We start from the raw sequence: 17,850 nt of genomic DNA, 5'->3' as shown, positions 1-17,850 counted from the left end.
AATGATAGATTCAAGCATTTTCCCCACTACCGAAGTTAAGCTAATTGGCCTATAGTTACCTGCTTTTTGTCTACTTCCTTTTTTAAACATCATTGGCTATTTTCCAATCTGCGGGAACCACCGCAGAGTCCAGTGAATTTTGGTAAATAATTACTAGTGCATTTGCTATTTCCCCCCATCACCTCTTTTAGTACCCTGGGATGCATTTCATCAGGGCCAGGAGACTTGTCTACCTTTAGCCCCATTAGCTTGCCCAGCACTGCCTCCTTAGTGATAGTGATAGTTTCTTGGTCCTCACCTTCTTACCATTAGTTTTCGGCATGTTAGTTGTGTCTTCCACTGTGAAGACCAACACAAAAAAAAACTGTTTAATGTCTCGGCTATTTCCTCATTCCCAGTTATTAAATTGGCCTTCTCATCTTCTAAAGGACCAATGTTTACCTTCGCCACTCTTTTAAGATTTACGTATTTATAGAAACTTTTGCTGCCTGTTTTTATATTATGAGCTAGTTTACTCTCATAATCTATCTTACTTTTCTTTATAACTTTTTTGTGGCTTTCTGTTGGCCTTTAAAGATTTCCCACTCTACTAGTTTCCCACTACTCTTTGCTTTTTTGTATATGTTTTTTTTTCAATCTGATACTTTCCTTTATTTCCTTGGACTTCTCTCTTTTCCTACAGTTCTTCCTTATCACTGGAATATACTTCTGCTGAGCACTGTGAAAAATTGTTTTGAAAGTCCTCCACTGTTCCTCAATTGATCCAGCATAAAGTTCTTGCTCTTATTCTACCTTAGCTAACTCCTCCTTCATTCCTTCATAGTCTCCTTTGTTTAAGCACAGGACATAGGTACTGGATTTAACCTTCTCACGCTCCACCTGTATTTTAAATTCAACCATACTGTGATCGCTCCTTCCGAGAGGATCCCTAACTGTGAGATCATTAATTATTCCTGTCTCATTACACAGGACTAGATCTAGGATACTTGCTCCCTCGTAGGTTCCATTACATATTGTTCAAGGAAATTATCGCGGATGCATTCTATGAACCTGTCCTCAAGGCTGCCATCCTGTAACCATGTCTCTGTAATTGCCACTAAATCATACCCATTTGCCATGATTTGCACCGTCAACTCATCCACCTTGTTTCGAATGCTCCGAGCATTCAGATAAAGTACCCTTATGCCAGTTTTTGCACCTTCTTTTTGGGTCCTATTACCTCTATTACTAACAGCTCTTGAGTTCTCCTTCCCTTTAACTTTTTTCCTAATTTTCAATGGAGTTGAAGCTTCCTCGTCACCTGCTAACCTGCTGCTTTGCCTTACATTAATTGTTATTCTCCCTCTACGCTCACTTCTCCCTTCTACCCTACTTACTAGTTTAAAGTCCTATTAACCACCCTATTTACCCTTTTCGCCAGAACACTGGACCCGGCCCTGTTCAGGTGGAGTCCATCCCAGCGGTATAGATCCCTCCTGTCCCACTGCCTGATGCCAGTGCCCCATGAAAAGGAAACCCTCTTTCCCACACCACTCTTTTAGCCACGTGTTTACTTCCCTGATCCTCGCCTCCTTATGCCAATTTGCACATGGCTCGGGCAGCAATCCAGAGATTATGACCCTTGAAGACCTGTTTTTTAATTTTGTTTCTAGTTTTTCACAATCCTGAAACAGGTCTTCTTTCCTAGTCCTGCCTATGTTGTTGGTACCTACGTGGACCACAACAACTGGATCCTCCCCCTCCCTCTCTAGTATATTCTCAAGCCGGTCAGAGATGTCTCGCACCCTGGCACAGGGCAGACAACACACCATGTGGGGTTCTCTATCCTGCTCGCAAAGGATACTGTCCATCCCCCTGATGATGGAATCCCCTACAACTACAATCTGTCTTTTTGCTCCCCCCTCTTGAATGGCCTCCTGACTCATCCTTCCTGCAGCCCTGTTCCTCATCCACGCAGGGAGCAAGTGCCTCATACCTGTGGGACAGTGTCAAGCGCTGCGGCTCCTGTGTTCCTGTCTGCAGGGTCCCTCTACCTGCCTCACTCGCAGTCACACACTGCTGTCCCTGCCCGCCCATCGAATTAACATTAGTTAATCTACCAGGTGTGACTGCCTCCTGGAACACAGCATCCAGGTATTTCTCACCCTCCCGGATGTGCCGCAGTGTTTGGAGTTCGGATTCCAGCTCATCAATTTTGAGCCGGAGCTCCTCAAGCTGCAGATGTGGTCTCTGCCGCTCTCAATGGGATCAGCCAGCTCCCACATCATACAGCTACAACACATCACCTGGCCTGCCATCTTTACTTAGTTAATTATTTAAAATTAATTAGCTTTTTATTTAGTTTCGCAGTGTTCTCTGCACCAGTAAGTTTACTCCGTTATATACTCAAACAGACTCTGGCTTTGCCTTCCGACCTGCTCCCAGAGGATTTGGCGTCTAGGTGACCACCCCGAAAGATAACAAAGAGATGAGGAAAAAAAAATGCAAATAGCTTACCTGGTCACCACACTTACTCGTTATTATTAGGTTAGAGGAGGTGGTAGGGTGGGAGACAGTACGCGTGTAGTGTCTCAGGTATTAGTTAACTCCCAAATTTATTGGATGGAAGCTTACCTTTCCAGGCTGCCCTCACGCTTTCTCCTGGACTCCCGCCGCTGAAACAACTGAAAGGCCTTAGTCACGCAAGGTAAGACTTTTATAATTGAAAAGCTTACCTTCCCAGGCTGCCCTCGCGCTTTCTCCCAGACTCCCGCCGCTGAAACAACTGAAAGGCCGCAGTCACGGGAGGTAAGACTTTTATAATCGAATAGGTTACCTTCCCAGGCTGCCCTCGTGCTTTCTCCCAGACTCTGCCGCTGAAACAACTGAAAAAAAAACAACTGATTATGCCCTTTCGTAGGAAGGACAGAGATGTAGACTATTTTCCAACTGGGGAAAGGCTGTGGAAATATGAAGTACAAAGTGACTTGAGAGGCCTCGTTGAGGATTCACTTCAGTTTAACATGTGGGTTCATTTGGCAATTAGGAAGGTAAATGCATTGTTAGCATTCATTTCAAGAGGGCTAGAATACAAGAGCAGAAATGTACTGCTGAAGCTGCATAAAGCTCTGGTCAGATCACTATTGGAATATTGTGAGCAGCTTGGGCTCTGTGTCTATGGAATAATAAGCTGGTGTTGGAAGGGGTCTGTACTCGATGGAGTTGAGAAGGATGAGGGGGGATCTGATTGAAATTCACAGAATATTGAGAGGCCTGGATAGAGTGAATGTGGAGAAGATGTTTCCACTACGGATATGGTTACTATGGGTACATAATTGTCTTAACAGCAGGAAGCACAGTAATGGTGGAGGGTTGCTTTTCAGACTGGAGGCCTGTGACCAGCGGTGTTCCACAGGGATCTGTTCTGGGTCCTCTCTTGTTGGTCATTTATATAAATGATTTGGATGAACATACAGAAGGCATAGTTAGTAAGTTTGAAGATGACACCAAAATTGTTAGCATTGTAGACAGTGAAGAAGGTTTCCTAAGATTACAAAGGGATCTTGATCAAATGGGTCAATGAGCTGAAAAATGGCAGATGGAGTTCAACCTGGATAAATGTGAGGTATTGCATTTTGGTGCAACAAACAAGAGTAGGGCTTACACAATTAATGGTAGGACCTTGCGTAGTGTTGTCGAACAGAGGGATCTCTGGGCGCACGTTCATGATTCTTTGAAGTTTGCGTCAGAGTGGTTAAAATGGCATTTAGCACACTTGCCTTCATTACTCAGTTCTTTGAGTATAGGAGTTTGGGACATTATGTTGAGGTTGTATAGGACATTGGTGAGGCCTCTTCTGGAATACTGTGTCCAGTCCTGGTCACTCAGTTATAGGAAGGATATTAGCAAGCTGGAGAGGGCTCAGAAGAGATTTACCAGGATGTTGCTGGGTATAGAAGGTTTGAGTTATAAGTAAAGGCTGGATAGTTTGGGACTTTTTCACTGGAGAGTAGGAGATTGAGAGGTGACCTGATAAAAGTTTATAAAATAATGAGAGGTGTAGATAGAGTTAATGGTAGTTGTCTTTCCCCAAGATGGGGAAATTCAAGACAAAGGGGCACATTTTTAAGGTGAGAGGCGAAGGATTTAAAAAAGACATGAAGTGAATTTTTTACACAGAGCGTGTTCCGCGTATGGAATGAACTTACTGATAAAGTGTTGGGTGTGGGTACAATTACAACATTTGAAAGACATTTGGATGGACATATGAATCGGAAGGGTTTGGAGGGATATGGGCCAGGAGCAGGTAGGTGGGACTGGTTTAATTTGGGATTATGTTCTCACTGACTGGTTAGACTGAAGGGTCTGTTTCCGTGCTGTATGACTCTGTGAGTAGCGACTAGGACCTGAAGGCATAGCCTCAGAATGAAGGGACCACCCTTCAGGACTGAGATGAGGAGGATTTTTTTCAGTCAGAGGGTGGTTGTAGAACTCGTTGCCACAGAGAGCTGTTGGCGCCAAGTTATTGACTGTATTTAAGACTGTATTTGACAGGTTCTTGATTGATACGGGGTGGTGGGTGGGGGGGTGGGGCTGCGGGGGGGCGGTCAAAGATTCCGGGGGGAAAGCAGGAGAATGGAGTTGACAAACATAACAGCCATGATCGAATGGCAGAGCAGACTCAGTGGACCGAATGGCCTAATTCTGTTCCTGTATCGTATGGTCTTATGGTGTTGCCTCACATTGTGACCAGACACAAAATCTAAGAGTTTTGCTCCATTGTCAGCTGTTTGCTTCCTTGCCTTTCCCACCTGAACTCCCTATTAAGACTGGCAACCTTACCCCTTTCTCTTCTCCTAGGTGGATAACCTTTGCACTGTTCAAGCAAATGGAGGTTCACTCTCCCAGCAACATGGACACATCAACAGTACAGTGCAGAGTGAATGTCCTTCCTATCTTTTCAAGGATCCATCTAAGTTGATGGTGTGGATGACACTTCATGCACTTTGTCACCACTTATATGGACCTAATCTCCCTGATCCAATGTCCAACCCATATGCCCACTAAAATCCCATACTGGCTTTCGCCATGCTCTCAGTGAGAGCTTTTTAATTTTGACATTTTAATTTAAGCAGAACTTTAAATTGTCTTCATTGCAGTATTGGACAGTTTTGTCAGTGCCTGTCCTCTTCCCATCCTGATAAAATCTACCATTGGTGGGAATGGCAATAACAAGCTGGCCAGTGGCTGTATTTTTAATTCCTGCTGAGCTCTGTTTCTGACCTAAAGGGACCATAAGATCCAAAGTACAGCTAGGACCCTTATATTTCAGAACAGCACAGTGTCAGCAGTATAAATATGTGACCGGACCCGAAACGTTAACTCTAATTTCTCTTCACAGATGCTGCCAGACTGAGCTTTTCCAAGAATTTCCATTTTTGTTTCTGATTTATATTATCCGCAGTTCTTTCATTTTTTTTTTTACAAATGTACTATTGTTTTGTTAAAAGCTGTACAAACATGGGCCATTTAGCAACTTACAATTAAGACTGGAAGATCTTGTGCATAATGGTGTCGCTACCTGCGGGAGAGAAGGTTCAGATTCAACTCCCACCTACTTTGGTCTGTGACACAATATGTCTGAACAGGTTGATTAAAATAACTAGAATTAAGATAACAAACATTATGTTGATTTAAAATATGGGAGTGGTGCGCATTGAGACCCAATCACCAAGAAAACTCAATTGTTGAGTTTTGATCAAGAGATTCAGTTCCAGCTGCAGTGTATGTGAATGTAGTGAAGGTAAGAATGCACATGAAAGCATTATGTCTTCTGTGGATCACCTAATTCCTTTAATCAAGATTTTTCTCACTGCAAGAAAAAATGATCTGATGTGAATAGCAGCTGTTTAATTGCCTAATTAATTCTGGGCTATTTAATATTTATTTAACTTACCATGAAATGTGTGGCTGGCTCCCCTTCAGTTAGTTGGGAGTAATTAGGAGTCTGAGATGAGCAAATTTATGGAGTCGATTGCATTTTTATTGCAACAGTTTTAATAGATTGGTTTTAGCAGTTGAATCAATTAGTGTACATCTGCCACACCAACAATCGTATGTTAATACAAATGTACTGTTTTCCGAACAACAGTTTGTATTTGCAGTTAGTCTTTATAATTGCTCATAGTTCATGCTGTGTTCAAGAATGATTGGCCAATTGAAGATTGTGTCATATCATTGCACCAATATTGTACGACTTTAGGAAACTAGGTAGTGTGAGAATTTTCCTTTGCTCTTTAGGTGAAGATTGTGCTGCGTTTCTTTATTAATTTTGAGTTCAGCTTTTGTTAGTACTTTGTCGAATGTTGAATGTCTTTTCCTTTATTCCTGTTGGTAGATGGGTTTGATGGTTATTCAACTTTATTTTTTATTCGCTTGGGGGGCGTAGACATTGCTGGCTGGCCCAGCATTTATTGCCCATCCCTAGTTGTCCTTGAGAAGGTGGTGATGAGCTGCCTTCTTGAACCACTGCAGTCCATGTGCTGTAGGTTGACCCGCAATGCCGTTAGGGAGAGAATTCCAGGATTTGATCCAGTGACAGTGAAGGAACGTGATACATTTCCAAGTCAGGATGGTGAGTGGCTTGGAGGGGAACTTGCAGGTGGTGGTGTTCACATGTATTTACTGCCCTTGCCCTTCTCGATGGAAGTGGTTGTGGGTTTGGAAGGTGCTTTCTAAGGATCAATGGTGAATTTCTGCAGTGCATCTTGGAGATACTCCTGAGTGTTGGTGGCGGAGTAAGTGGATATTTGTTGATGTGGTGCCAATGAAGTGGGCTGCTTTGTCCTGAATGCTGTCGAGCTTTTTGAGTTTTGTTAGAGCTGGAACCATCTAGACAAGTGGGGAGTACTCTGTCACACTCCTGACTTCCGCCTTGTAGATGGCAGATAGGTGCCCAGGAGTCAAGAGGTGAGTTACTCACCACAGTATTCTTTGCTTCTGACCTGCTGTTGTAGTCGCTGTGTTTGTGGTGAGTCCAGTTGAGCTTCTGGTCAATGGTGACCCCAAGGATGTTGATAGTGAGCAATTCAATGATGGTAACACCACTGAATGAAACACCGGGTGATTAGATTATCTCTTATTGGAGATGGTCATTGCCCGGCACTTGTGTGGCACAACCGTTACTTGCCACTTGTCACCTCAAGCCTGGATATTGTCCAGATCTTGTTGCATTTGAACATGGACTGCTTCAGTATTAGAGGAGTCGTGAATGGTGCTGAACATTATGCAATCATCAGCGAACATCCTTACTTCTGACCCTATACTGGGGGGAAAGTATTAATGAAGCAGCTGAAGATGGTTGTCTAGGACACTACTCTGAGTAAATCCTGCAGAGATGTTCTAGAGCTGAGGTGATTGACTTCCAATGACCACAACCATCTTCCTGTGTGCTAGGTATGAGTCCAACCAGCAAAGTTTGTCCCCCGATACCCATGGATTCCAGTTTTGCTGGGGCTCCTTGATGCCCCACTTGGTCAAATGCAGCCTTGATGCCAAGGGCTATCACTATCACCTCACCTCTGGAATTCGGCTCTTTTATCCACGTTTGACCCAAGACGTAATGAGGTCAGGAGATGAGTGGCCCTTGTGGAACCCAAACTGGGTGTCACTGAGCAGGTTATTGCTGAGCAGGTGCTGCTTGATAGCTCTGTTGATGACCCCTTCCATCACTTTACTGATGGTTGAGAGCAGACTGATGGGGGTGTAATTGGCAGGGTTGGATTTGTCCTGCTCTTTGTGTACAGGACATAGCTGGGCAATTTTATGCATCATCAGGTACATACTGGAACAGCTTGACTAAGAGCAGCAGGTTCTGAAACTTCAGTACTATTGACAGAATGTTGTCAGGGTCCATAGCATTTTCAGTATCCAGTGCCTTTCACACTTTGTTGATATGACGTGGAGTGAATCAAATTGGCAGACGACTTGTATCTGTAATGCAGGGGACCACTGGAAGAGGCCAGTTGGATCATGCACTTGGCACTTCTAGCTGAGGATTATTGCCGATGCTTCAGCCTTATGTTTTGCAAGGACTGTGTAGTGGTCACTTTAGTTGATCCTGCCATGGACACATGCATCTGCAGCCGGCAGGCCTGCTTCAGATGCATTCTAGTAGCAATGCCCTTCAGGACCCAATCAGTCATGTTGCTGGCGAGCCAGACTTAGTGGTGGACATTGAAATCCCCTATCTAGAGCACATTTTGCTTCCTTGCCACCCTCAGTGCTTCCTCCAAATGTTGTCCAACATGGAGGAAGACTGATTCATCAGCCAAGGGAGCACCGTATGTAGCAATCAGCAGGAGGTTACTTTGCCCATGTTTAACCTGAAGTCATGAGACTTCATGGGGTCCAGAGTTAATGTTAAGGACTCCAAGGGGAACTCACTCCTGATTGTATGCTAGAGGCTGCCACCTCTGTTTGGTCTGTCCTGCCAGTGGGTCTGGACATATCCAGGGATGGTGATGGTGGTATCTGGGACATGGTCTTACTCATGGAATCATAGATGATAGATAGTGCCAGGCTGTTGCTTGACTAGTTCAAGAGACTGCTCACAATTTTGGCACTAGCCCCCAGATGTTAGTAAGGAGCACTTTGCAAGGTCAACAGGGCTCATTCTGCGGTTGTCTGTTCCGGTGCTTGGGTTGATGCCCGGTGGTCTATCCAGTTTCATTTCTTTCTTGAGACTTTGTAGCGATTGATACGCATGGCTTGCTAGGCCATTTCAGAGGGCAGTTGAGAGTCAACTACGTTGTTGTTGGTCTGGAATCACATGTAGGCCAGACCAGGTGAAATTTCCTTACCGGAAAGGCATTAGTGAGCGAGATGAATTTTTCTGAAAATCAACAATGTTTCATGAAACATTGTTTTCAGTAGTTTATTTTTGTTGATTTCAAATTCCATTATCTTATGTGGTGGGTTTTGAACCCAGGTCCCCAGAACATTAATAAAAACCAAAAGAACTGCGGATTCTGTAAATCAGGAACAAAAACAGAAGTTGCTGGAAAAGCTCAGCAGGTCTGGCAGCATCTGTGAAGAGAAAATCAGAGTTAACGTTTCGGTCCGGTGACCCTTCCTCATTCTGAAATCGGGAACAAAAATAGAAGTTGTTGGAAAAGCTCAATTCTGAGGAAGGGTCACCAGACCCGAAACGTTAACTCTGATTTTCTCTTTACAGATGCTGCCAGACCTGCTGAGCTTTTCCAACAACTTCTGTTTTTGTCCCCAGAACATTAACTGAGTCTCTGGATTAATAGCCTTGTGATAATGCTGCTAGGCCATTGTCTTCCCCCTTTAAACTGTCCTGTCTGACCCACATCATCTACTTTAGCTTCTTTGCAGTCAGTAGCAAAGCTTTCACATGGCTGTCACAGAGCACAATCCAACTTAGACACACATGCGCACATATACACACACACACTCTCTCGTGTTGATGACTTTGGTTAAATGTATTTGTAGAGATTTGACCACATGATGACATATTATTATTCCATTTGTATTATGATGGTTGGAGCCCCTGTAACTTGAGTATCCACTGTGTAAGTGTCTCTGCGAAAGATATGGTGGTGGGGTGGTAGAATGGTGTTTGGAGTAGGGAGGTGGAGCTTGAAGTGCGGATGGACCAAAGGTGGAAAGGAAAGGATCAAAGGGAACATTGACATTATGAAAATCCTTGAGACAGTGACTCATAATGAGAATGGTGTTTGCGGCAGTAGAATTGAATTTAGTGTCAGATTCAAGACAGTTGTTTAGATCTTCCCAATTTACGGTTAAAATAAATTGTTATCTGACAAAACAGGTCGTCTTCAGAATCTTCAAGTTATGAAGCCAAGGTGAAGGATATCGTTCAAAGTCTTCGATGGCTATTTGCCTGTCAAATAGATATTCAGTTATCGGAACTGTTGAAGGGGATAGTCTGTGTGAGGAAAATGGAAGGACCAGTCAGTTATTGCACTTGCAATGATTCTTATGTTAGGCAGTGTTTGACGAGATGTAACAGAATTATTGTTATTGGGGACTGTCCTGTCATGGGCATAGACAGGCGACTCTGTAATAGTGAGCGTAAATTTAGGATGGTTTGTTGCTTTCCTGGTGCTAGGATTAAGGACATCTCTAAACATTTCAAGCATATTGTTAAAGCTGCGATTGAGAAACCAGAAATTATTGTACACATTGGTCAGAGTGACATTTTTAGAGAAAAGATTAAAGCAGTACGGAGTGAATTTAAGAGTTTAGGTAGAAGATTAAAAAAATAGAACCTTGAAAGTAGTAATTTCTGTTTTACTCCCAATGCCAAACTCAACCGAGGGAAGGAAGAAAAGGTTAAAGGACATAAATCAGTGGCTAAAGAGCTGGTGTATTGTTCACAGTTTCAGATTTTTGGACAATTGGAATGTCTTTTGAGATAGAAAAGACCTGTCCAGAACGGATGGGTCTAGCCTAAACTGGAAAGGGACCAATATGTTAGCAGGGAGATTTGCTCATTCCATTAAGGGAGACTTTATACTGACAGAGAGGGAGAGTGGAGGAATTCTAAGTAGCAGTGTAAACAGAAGGATTGATGAGGAAGGTTCTAAATGTGAGAAGAGCACGTTAATTAGAAAAGAAAGACGAGAGAGTTAGAGTATGTACTAACTGAAGAACTAAACTACGTTTATTTTAAGGCAAGGGGTCTTATATGGAAGACTGATGACCTTGGCACGTTTAAGAATATGGGATTGGGACATCATAGCTAATACAGAAACTTAGCCGAGAGATAGACAAGACTGGCAGCTCAGTGTTCTGGATTTTAGATGCTACCGGAAGGATAGAAAGGAGGGCGAGTTAGTATTTTTGATTAAGGAATTCATTACCACTGTAACTAGGGAAGATATTTCTGAAAGATTGTCCAGTGAAAATATATGGGTAGAAATCACCAAAAAGGAAAGATCACTTTGATGGGATTGTTCTGTAGCCATCATCTCCCCCCCCGCCCCCCCCAAATAATAACAGGGAAATTGAGAAACAAATATCTAAGGAGATCTCCAATATATGTAAGAATAATAAGGTTGTAATAATGCGGATTTTAATTTTCCAAAAATTGACTGGGGCTACCATAATGTTAAAGGTTTGGATGGTGAAGAATTTGTCAAATGTGTTCAAGAAAATTTTCTGTATTGGTATGTGGCTTCTCCTTCTAGAGAAGGAGCAAAACTAGACCTTTTGGGTAATAAGGCCGGGCAGGTGACTGAAGTAAAAGTGGGGAAACACTTTGGGTCTAGCGATCATAATTCTGTTAGTTTCAAAATGGGTATGGAAAAGGATAAGCCTTCCATAAAAGTTAAAGTTTTTAATTGGGGTAAGGCAAATTTTAATGGTATGAGACAAAAATTTTCAGAAGCTGATTAGAGTAGACTGTTAACAGGCAAAAGAACTTCTTGACAAGTGGGAGGTGTTCAAGAGTGTGATAATGAGAGTTCAGAGCCATTTTGTTCCTGTTAGAGTGAGGGGTAAGGCTGGTAAGATTAAGGAACAATGAATGAATAAAGATATTGCGGTTCTAGTCAAGAATAAAAGAGAATCTTATTTTAGATATAGACAACTTGATTCAATTGAATCTCTTAATCAATATAAAGAGTGTAGGGGCATTCCTAAGAGAGAAATCAGGAAGGCACAGAGGGGAAATGAAATAGCATTGGCAGATCAGGTTAAAGATAATCCAGAGAGATTCTACAAATACAATAAAAGCAAGAGGGTAACTAGAGAGAGGCTAGGGCCTCTTAAAGATCAAGGAGGCTGTCTTTCTGTTGAACCCCAGGAGATGGGAGACATAGTAAATTAATATTTTGCTTTAGTTTTTACTGCAGAGAAAGAAATGGAGTCTAGCAAATGCAGAGAAATAAACTTTGATGTTTTTATAAACAGTTCACATTGCAGAAGAGGATGTTCGAGAAGTCTTGGAGAACATAAAGGTGGATAAATCTCTGGGACCTAATCTAATGTATCCCAGAAAGTTGTGGGAAGTGAGGGAGGAAATTACGAGACCCCTTGCAGAAATATTTGCATCATCTATAACTACGTGTGAGGTGCCTGATGACTGGAGGGTGGCTGATGTTGTATCTTTGTTTAAGAAAGTTGTGAGGAGAAGCCAGGGAACTATAGACCTGTGAGTCTGACTTCAGTTGTGGGTAAATTGTTGGAGATGATTGTAAAAGGTAGGATTTACGGACATTTAGAGAGGCAAAAATTGGTTAGGGATAGTCAGCATGGTTTTATGCGAGGAAAAGCGTTTCTCACAAACTTGATTGAGTTTTTTTGAGAAAGTTACCAAAATAACTGACGATGGCAGAGCAGTAGATGTTTATTTGAAATTTAGTAAAGTCTTTGACAAGTTTCTGCATGGTAGACTAATTAGTAAAGTTAGGTCACCTGGGATTCAGGGTGAGCTTGCCCATTGGCTTACTGGCAGGATGCAGAGAGTAATGGTTGTAGGTTATTTTTCAGATTGGAGGCCTCCGACTAGCAGTGTACCACAAGGATCGGTTCTGAGTCCTGTTTTGTTTGTCATTTATATAAATGGCTTGGATGAGAGTACAGAACGGGTGGTTAGTAAGTTTGAAGATGACACCAAAATTGGTGGCATAGTAGACAGTGAAGAAGGTTTTCTAAGATTAAAGAGGGATCTTGATCAAATTTGTCAATGGGCTGAAAAATGGCAGATGGAGTTCAATCTGGATTAATGTGAGATATTACAGTTTGGTAAAGCAAACGAGGGTAGAGCTTATACAATTAATGGTAGGGCCTTGGGTAGTGTTGTAGAACCGAGGGACCTAGGGGTGCAGATACATAATTCTTTGAAGTTTGCATCACATATAGGGTGGTTAAAAAGGTATTTGGCATGCTTGCCTTCATTGCTCAGTCCTTTGAGTATAGGAGTTGGAAAGTTGTGTTGAAGTTGTATCGGACATTGGTGAGGCCTCCTCTGGAATACTGTGTCCAGTTCTGGTTGCCCAGTGAAAGGAAGGATGTTATTAAGCTGGAGAGGGTTCAGAAGAGATTTACTAGAATGTAGCCAGATATGGAAGGTTTGAGTTATAAAAAAAGGCTGGATAGGCTGGGACTTTTTTTTACTGGAGGATAGGAGGTTGAGAGACGACTTGATAGAAGTTTATAAAATAATGAGAGTTGTAGATAGAGTTAATGGTAGTTGTCTTTTCCCTAGAATAGGGAATTTCAAGATTAGGGGGCACATTTTTAAGGTGAGAGAGCAGATTTAAAAAAGACATAAGAGCCAAATTGTTTACACAGAGGGTGATTCACGTGGAATGAACTTCCTAATGAAGTGGTGGATGTGGATACATTACAACACTTAAAAGACATTTGGATAAGCATATAATAGGAAAGGTTTAGAGGGATATGGGCCAGGAGCAGGCAGGTGAGACTAGGTTAGTTTGGGATTATGTTCGGCGTGGATTGGTTTGACCAAAGGGTCTGTTTCCGTGCTGTGTGACTATGATATGGATGAGGAGAACCTTCCAGGATAGATCCTTGGGGATCTCAAAGGTGTAAGGCTAAAAATACAAGGCAGTCTCCAGAAACAATTTGATTGGGTGAGAGAAGGACCAAGCAATGACAGCCACAAATAGCTGTACATTGAAGGAGATGTCTTGCAGAAGATAAGTGTAGTCAACCATGTGAAAGGCTGGAGGGAGCTCGAGAAGGACAAGGAGAGAGTGCATCATGTTCCAGTCACAGAAGTGACTTTGATTGGAACTGTGGCAGGGGCAGAAACTTGTTTTCAGAAGTCCAAGTTATTTGGAAGATGGATACAGAATTGAGTGACAACAGCATGTTTCAAGGACTTCTGGGAGGGTTGAAGAGTGTGGTGATTTGTAAGGATAGTAGGAAGAGGAAAAGCTGAAGGAGGGTTTCAAGGAGATGAAGAATTTGGAGAGCACATTAATGTAAATAGAAGGAAAACTAGAAATGAACTTTCGGATCTAGGTCATGGAGAAATGTTGGAAAACTTGATTTGGTAAGAAAAAGGGGATGTGTCAGAAACACCTGAAAGGATAGTCTCAGCTTATGTGACAAAGAGGTCTATGCACTCTTCAGACTTGATTGGGGTGACAGAGCGAGAATTTTAATGATGCTATTGTTGGGGTTGTGGAAAAAAAAAGGTGTTTCTTTGCATTCAGTAGTAATCCGAGTAAAAGTAAAATAAGCTGGGCAGCAATTAGAGGAAAAAATGTTTTCTACAGCTTTTCTAAGTACATAAAAGAAAAAAAGCATTGAAATCTACTGCTGTCATTGAAAAGGTGTATTTGGAATTTGGTGCGCTGAAAAATCTGCTTTATCCTAGTGTTAGGTAGGAAATCGAGGTCTTCCCACTTCGGGTATCAGTATTCGGGCATCAAGCACTCCCAGTTCAGTTACAGCACAATCAGATGCATAGTTAAGCACTTTCCACCCTAACCCCAGCAATGTCCATCAGCCCCGGTTTTAAAGGAACATGTCCGACTGAACAATTTTCCATTTCTCACAGCAGCCATTCTATGGGCTCACTGTTTACTTCACCCTTATTGGCAATCTTAATGTTTGTGTTGTGCTGTTGGTTTGTGCCAATTAGTGTCCAAATTTATTTTGCATTGGAGGCTCCATCAACAGACTAATAATGCTTTCCTGCAACAGCCAAGGCTGGATTTGAACACAGGTCCTAGAGGTGAAAAGTCAATTGTATCTGCATATATTTTGCATCCAAATAATGAAGTGCAACGTATAAATCAAATGTGGCTTCTAGAATTTTTCATTCAGGCAAGTCGAGCAGAGGATAGAGATGTGAGAACTGTATCTCAGTATAAGTAATTGCAATGTTCAGTCTTCTTAAGGGAATCTTGTACTAATCATATGGTTAGGAATATTGTATTATTTTTAATTATAGCCTTTCTGTGCGATTCTAGTCAACAAAATGCAGGGCTAAGTAAATTAAAAGCTAGTTTGGACCAGAAAAAAAGGATGATTGGGAACAATATACACTATGGATTTGACCTGAATGTCTGACCTTGTTCCTCCGACTAGGTACTGGCAGATGCAGTGGCTCGATTAGTGGTGGATAAATTCAGTGAACTAACCGACAACTTCACCTCCCCTAATGCACGGCGGAAAGTTCTTGCCGGTGTTGTCATGACAACAGGTACAGTGCAATTTGTCTCATTTCTTCACTTTTTTGCATGTTGGGTTTCTTCTGTAATAAATGAAATTGTATAAGTATACTTCAGTTATTTGACATTTTTATAAAAATGTGTATGATATTAAATAAATGCTTGAGATGAATAGGATAGATGAATTCAATGGAAAGCTAGCAAGGGGATAGGAAAATTATGTTACAAGCTGAAATAAATGAAAAATTGCTCACATGGAAGATAAACACTGGAAAAATTCAGTTGGCCGAAATAACCTTTTCCCACGCTATCAGGTGTACTATCTGAAAACCTAAATATTTACATTTTGTTCTAGTAATTATTCATGAATTAAGTTTTATAGTTGGTATTTCCCCTTTCCTGTATTCTATTCACAAGGAAACATACATTAATTTGTGTCTTAGTTGTAAAAACACATTTACTTGTAGAATGCCTCATTTCTAACCACTTATAATTTGTAAAAGTTTTAAGTGCAATATGGAGGATTATAAATGGAGAACCATGAAATAAACCATTATCCTGTGAACGAAGAAGACTGGATAACTCTGTGCAACTGTGACCAGTGACTTTTTATAAAGGTTTTCCTCGCAAGTGGAATAAATTTTCTTTTCTAATATACATCAGTCACACTGTTTATTCAGCATGCCTTTGTGTCGTTACAAAGTACTGAAGTAAATGAATGTGAAAAATGTTACCTCTTTATCATATGTGCAACAGACTTATCTATATAACAACATACATTGCATTAATAGTAAATGATGAAACTTGTGGTAATGTATTAAAGTCATGTGTGAAAAGTGCATAATTAATTTCTGTCATTGTGAATGCAGAAGTCCCTTTGAAAGACTACACAATTATAGTTCCATTCTCCTGCACTTTTTCACTTTACCGGCATTGTGATCAACCTTTAAGTATTTATTCAATGAAAGTTTTGAAAGTTTTTGAAAGCTCCAACTACCTTTTTAGGGAATATATGCCAGATCATCATTGCTCATTGTCTAACAAAACATGTTGCTGCTGGTTCTTTTGCATATTAACTTTTCTGTGTTTTCTGGTTACTAACCATTTCGGCCTTTTCCTTTTAACTACTCAATCAACAAGCTTCATGATCTTCAACTCCCCTACCAAATCTTTTTTAATCTTGGACTCGACTGACAGCCTTTCCATGTAGTGGAATTCTGTCATCCCTGATGTCATTCTAATGAATCCTTTCTGCAGCCTCTCCTGGCATCCTAAAGTGTTAACCACTGTATACAGCTGGGCTTTAAACAGGGTTTAAACTGGCTTTAAACAAAGTTTAAAATCACCACCTTGCTTTTGTACTATATCACATAGAAATTTTCTCAAGTAGGATCACAAAATTGGCTGTAAAGAATGCCATCCATTATGCAAATCCCTAATAGTTAATTTTGTTGACTGCAGCAAAAACAAATGTTTGACACTGCATGTAATGAACAACCAACTCAATACTACCCATTTTGCACCACTGCTTAAGATTAAATTCAACTTATAAAGCCAAAGATTCATACACTTTCAGTTTTGTTTTGTGTAAATGTAATAAACCTCATGCTCATTGTGTAAGTACATGATCTTTGCTTTTGTAATGTCAAACCTGTTTTTAGCAGTTTTTTGATATTGCATTGACCTACTATCTTATATTTACTCTTGTAATTTTTATTGTTTTTAAAACATTCACTGATTTTTTTTATATTATTATACTCAAACAAGGTTATTATCAATTGGAATAACAATAATGTCTATTATAAACTATCAAAACAATATCAATCAAGCCCCCAAACTTAAATAATAATTTTTTTCTTTCTGAAGTGTACTGTGATGAAACTATGCTAGCTACTAAATAGCTAGAAGTTGGAGACGTTACTATGACGCTGAGATAGCAATATTGTCTCATGATACACAGAAGGATGCAATAAGAGGACTACTTTGTTAGTGGAAAGAAGCATGAAGGGAATTCTGGCCTGAGTGTCAGTTTTAATTGTCCTTGTGAGTGATATGGTGAAGTTCAATCCACCAGGTACAGCAATAGTCTGACTTGTCCTTTTTTCTTGACTCATCTTTAGTTGAATATTATAGTGCAGTACGCAGGAGGGAGTCATGCCAGACTTGGCACCAACCTTTAATACAATGCCATAGTTTTAATTGAATAATCTATTTTTACATATTCAAATAGCCTGCTTATTTTCATAAGCTTTGTAATTGGTTATAAATTTGGTGTTTCACTTTCTTTTCTGTTTGTCTTTATTATGGCAAGTACATTTTCTAGCTGTTAAATTAATAGTTGGCAAGATGACCAGAGCCTCGGACTTTTAACAGTTTTAACAATTTAACAATAAGGTGACCAGAGTTTCTGTCTTCTATGAATTTAAGTAATCAGATGTTATCATATTCCCAACTGTCCTTTCAACTCATTTTTAACTTTGCTGTTTTCTTTCTATCTCAACAATTGTTACTTACAGTTGTCTCATGAATTACAAGCTTATAAATGAAGGTAGTTTGGGTATTATGAATCGGAGTCCTGCACATAAATATTTTCCATTCATAGTGAAGTTATCCAACATCTGATGAGAAATTGTCCTTGACAGCATTTTTGGACTTTTTTAGACATTTACTTAAT

General features: G+C 40.8%; 1 protein-coding gene across 3 annotated transcripts in view; it reads left to right on the top strand.

Annotated features, from left to right (window-relative positions):
• The window catches only part of adarb1b (adenosine deaminase RNA specific B1b), a 614,030-nt gene that overhangs the window by 552,447 nt on the left and 43,733 nt on the right, over positions 1-17,850 (top strand). For all 3 annotated transcript variants that reach the window (XM_048599470.1, XM_048599471.1, XM_048599472.1), the window contains one exon: positions 15,094-15,208. In XM_048599470.1, the coding sequence (XP_048455427.1) occupies positions 15,094-15,208 (115 nt within the window). The remainder of the gene's footprint in view (positions 1-15,093; positions 15,209-17,850) is intronic.

The sequence above is a fragment of the Rhincodon typus genome, chromosome 7, assembly GCF_021869965.1.
Source record: "Rhincodon typus isolate 14 chromosome 7, sRhiTyp1.1, whole genome shotgun sequence".
Taxonomy (NCBI): Eukaryota; Metazoa; Chordata; class Chondrichthyes; order Orectolobiformes; family Rhincodontidae; genus Rhincodon; species Rhincodon typus.
Note: the sequence above shows the minus strand (reverse complement) of the source record. Positions and strands in the feature narration are given on the sequence as shown.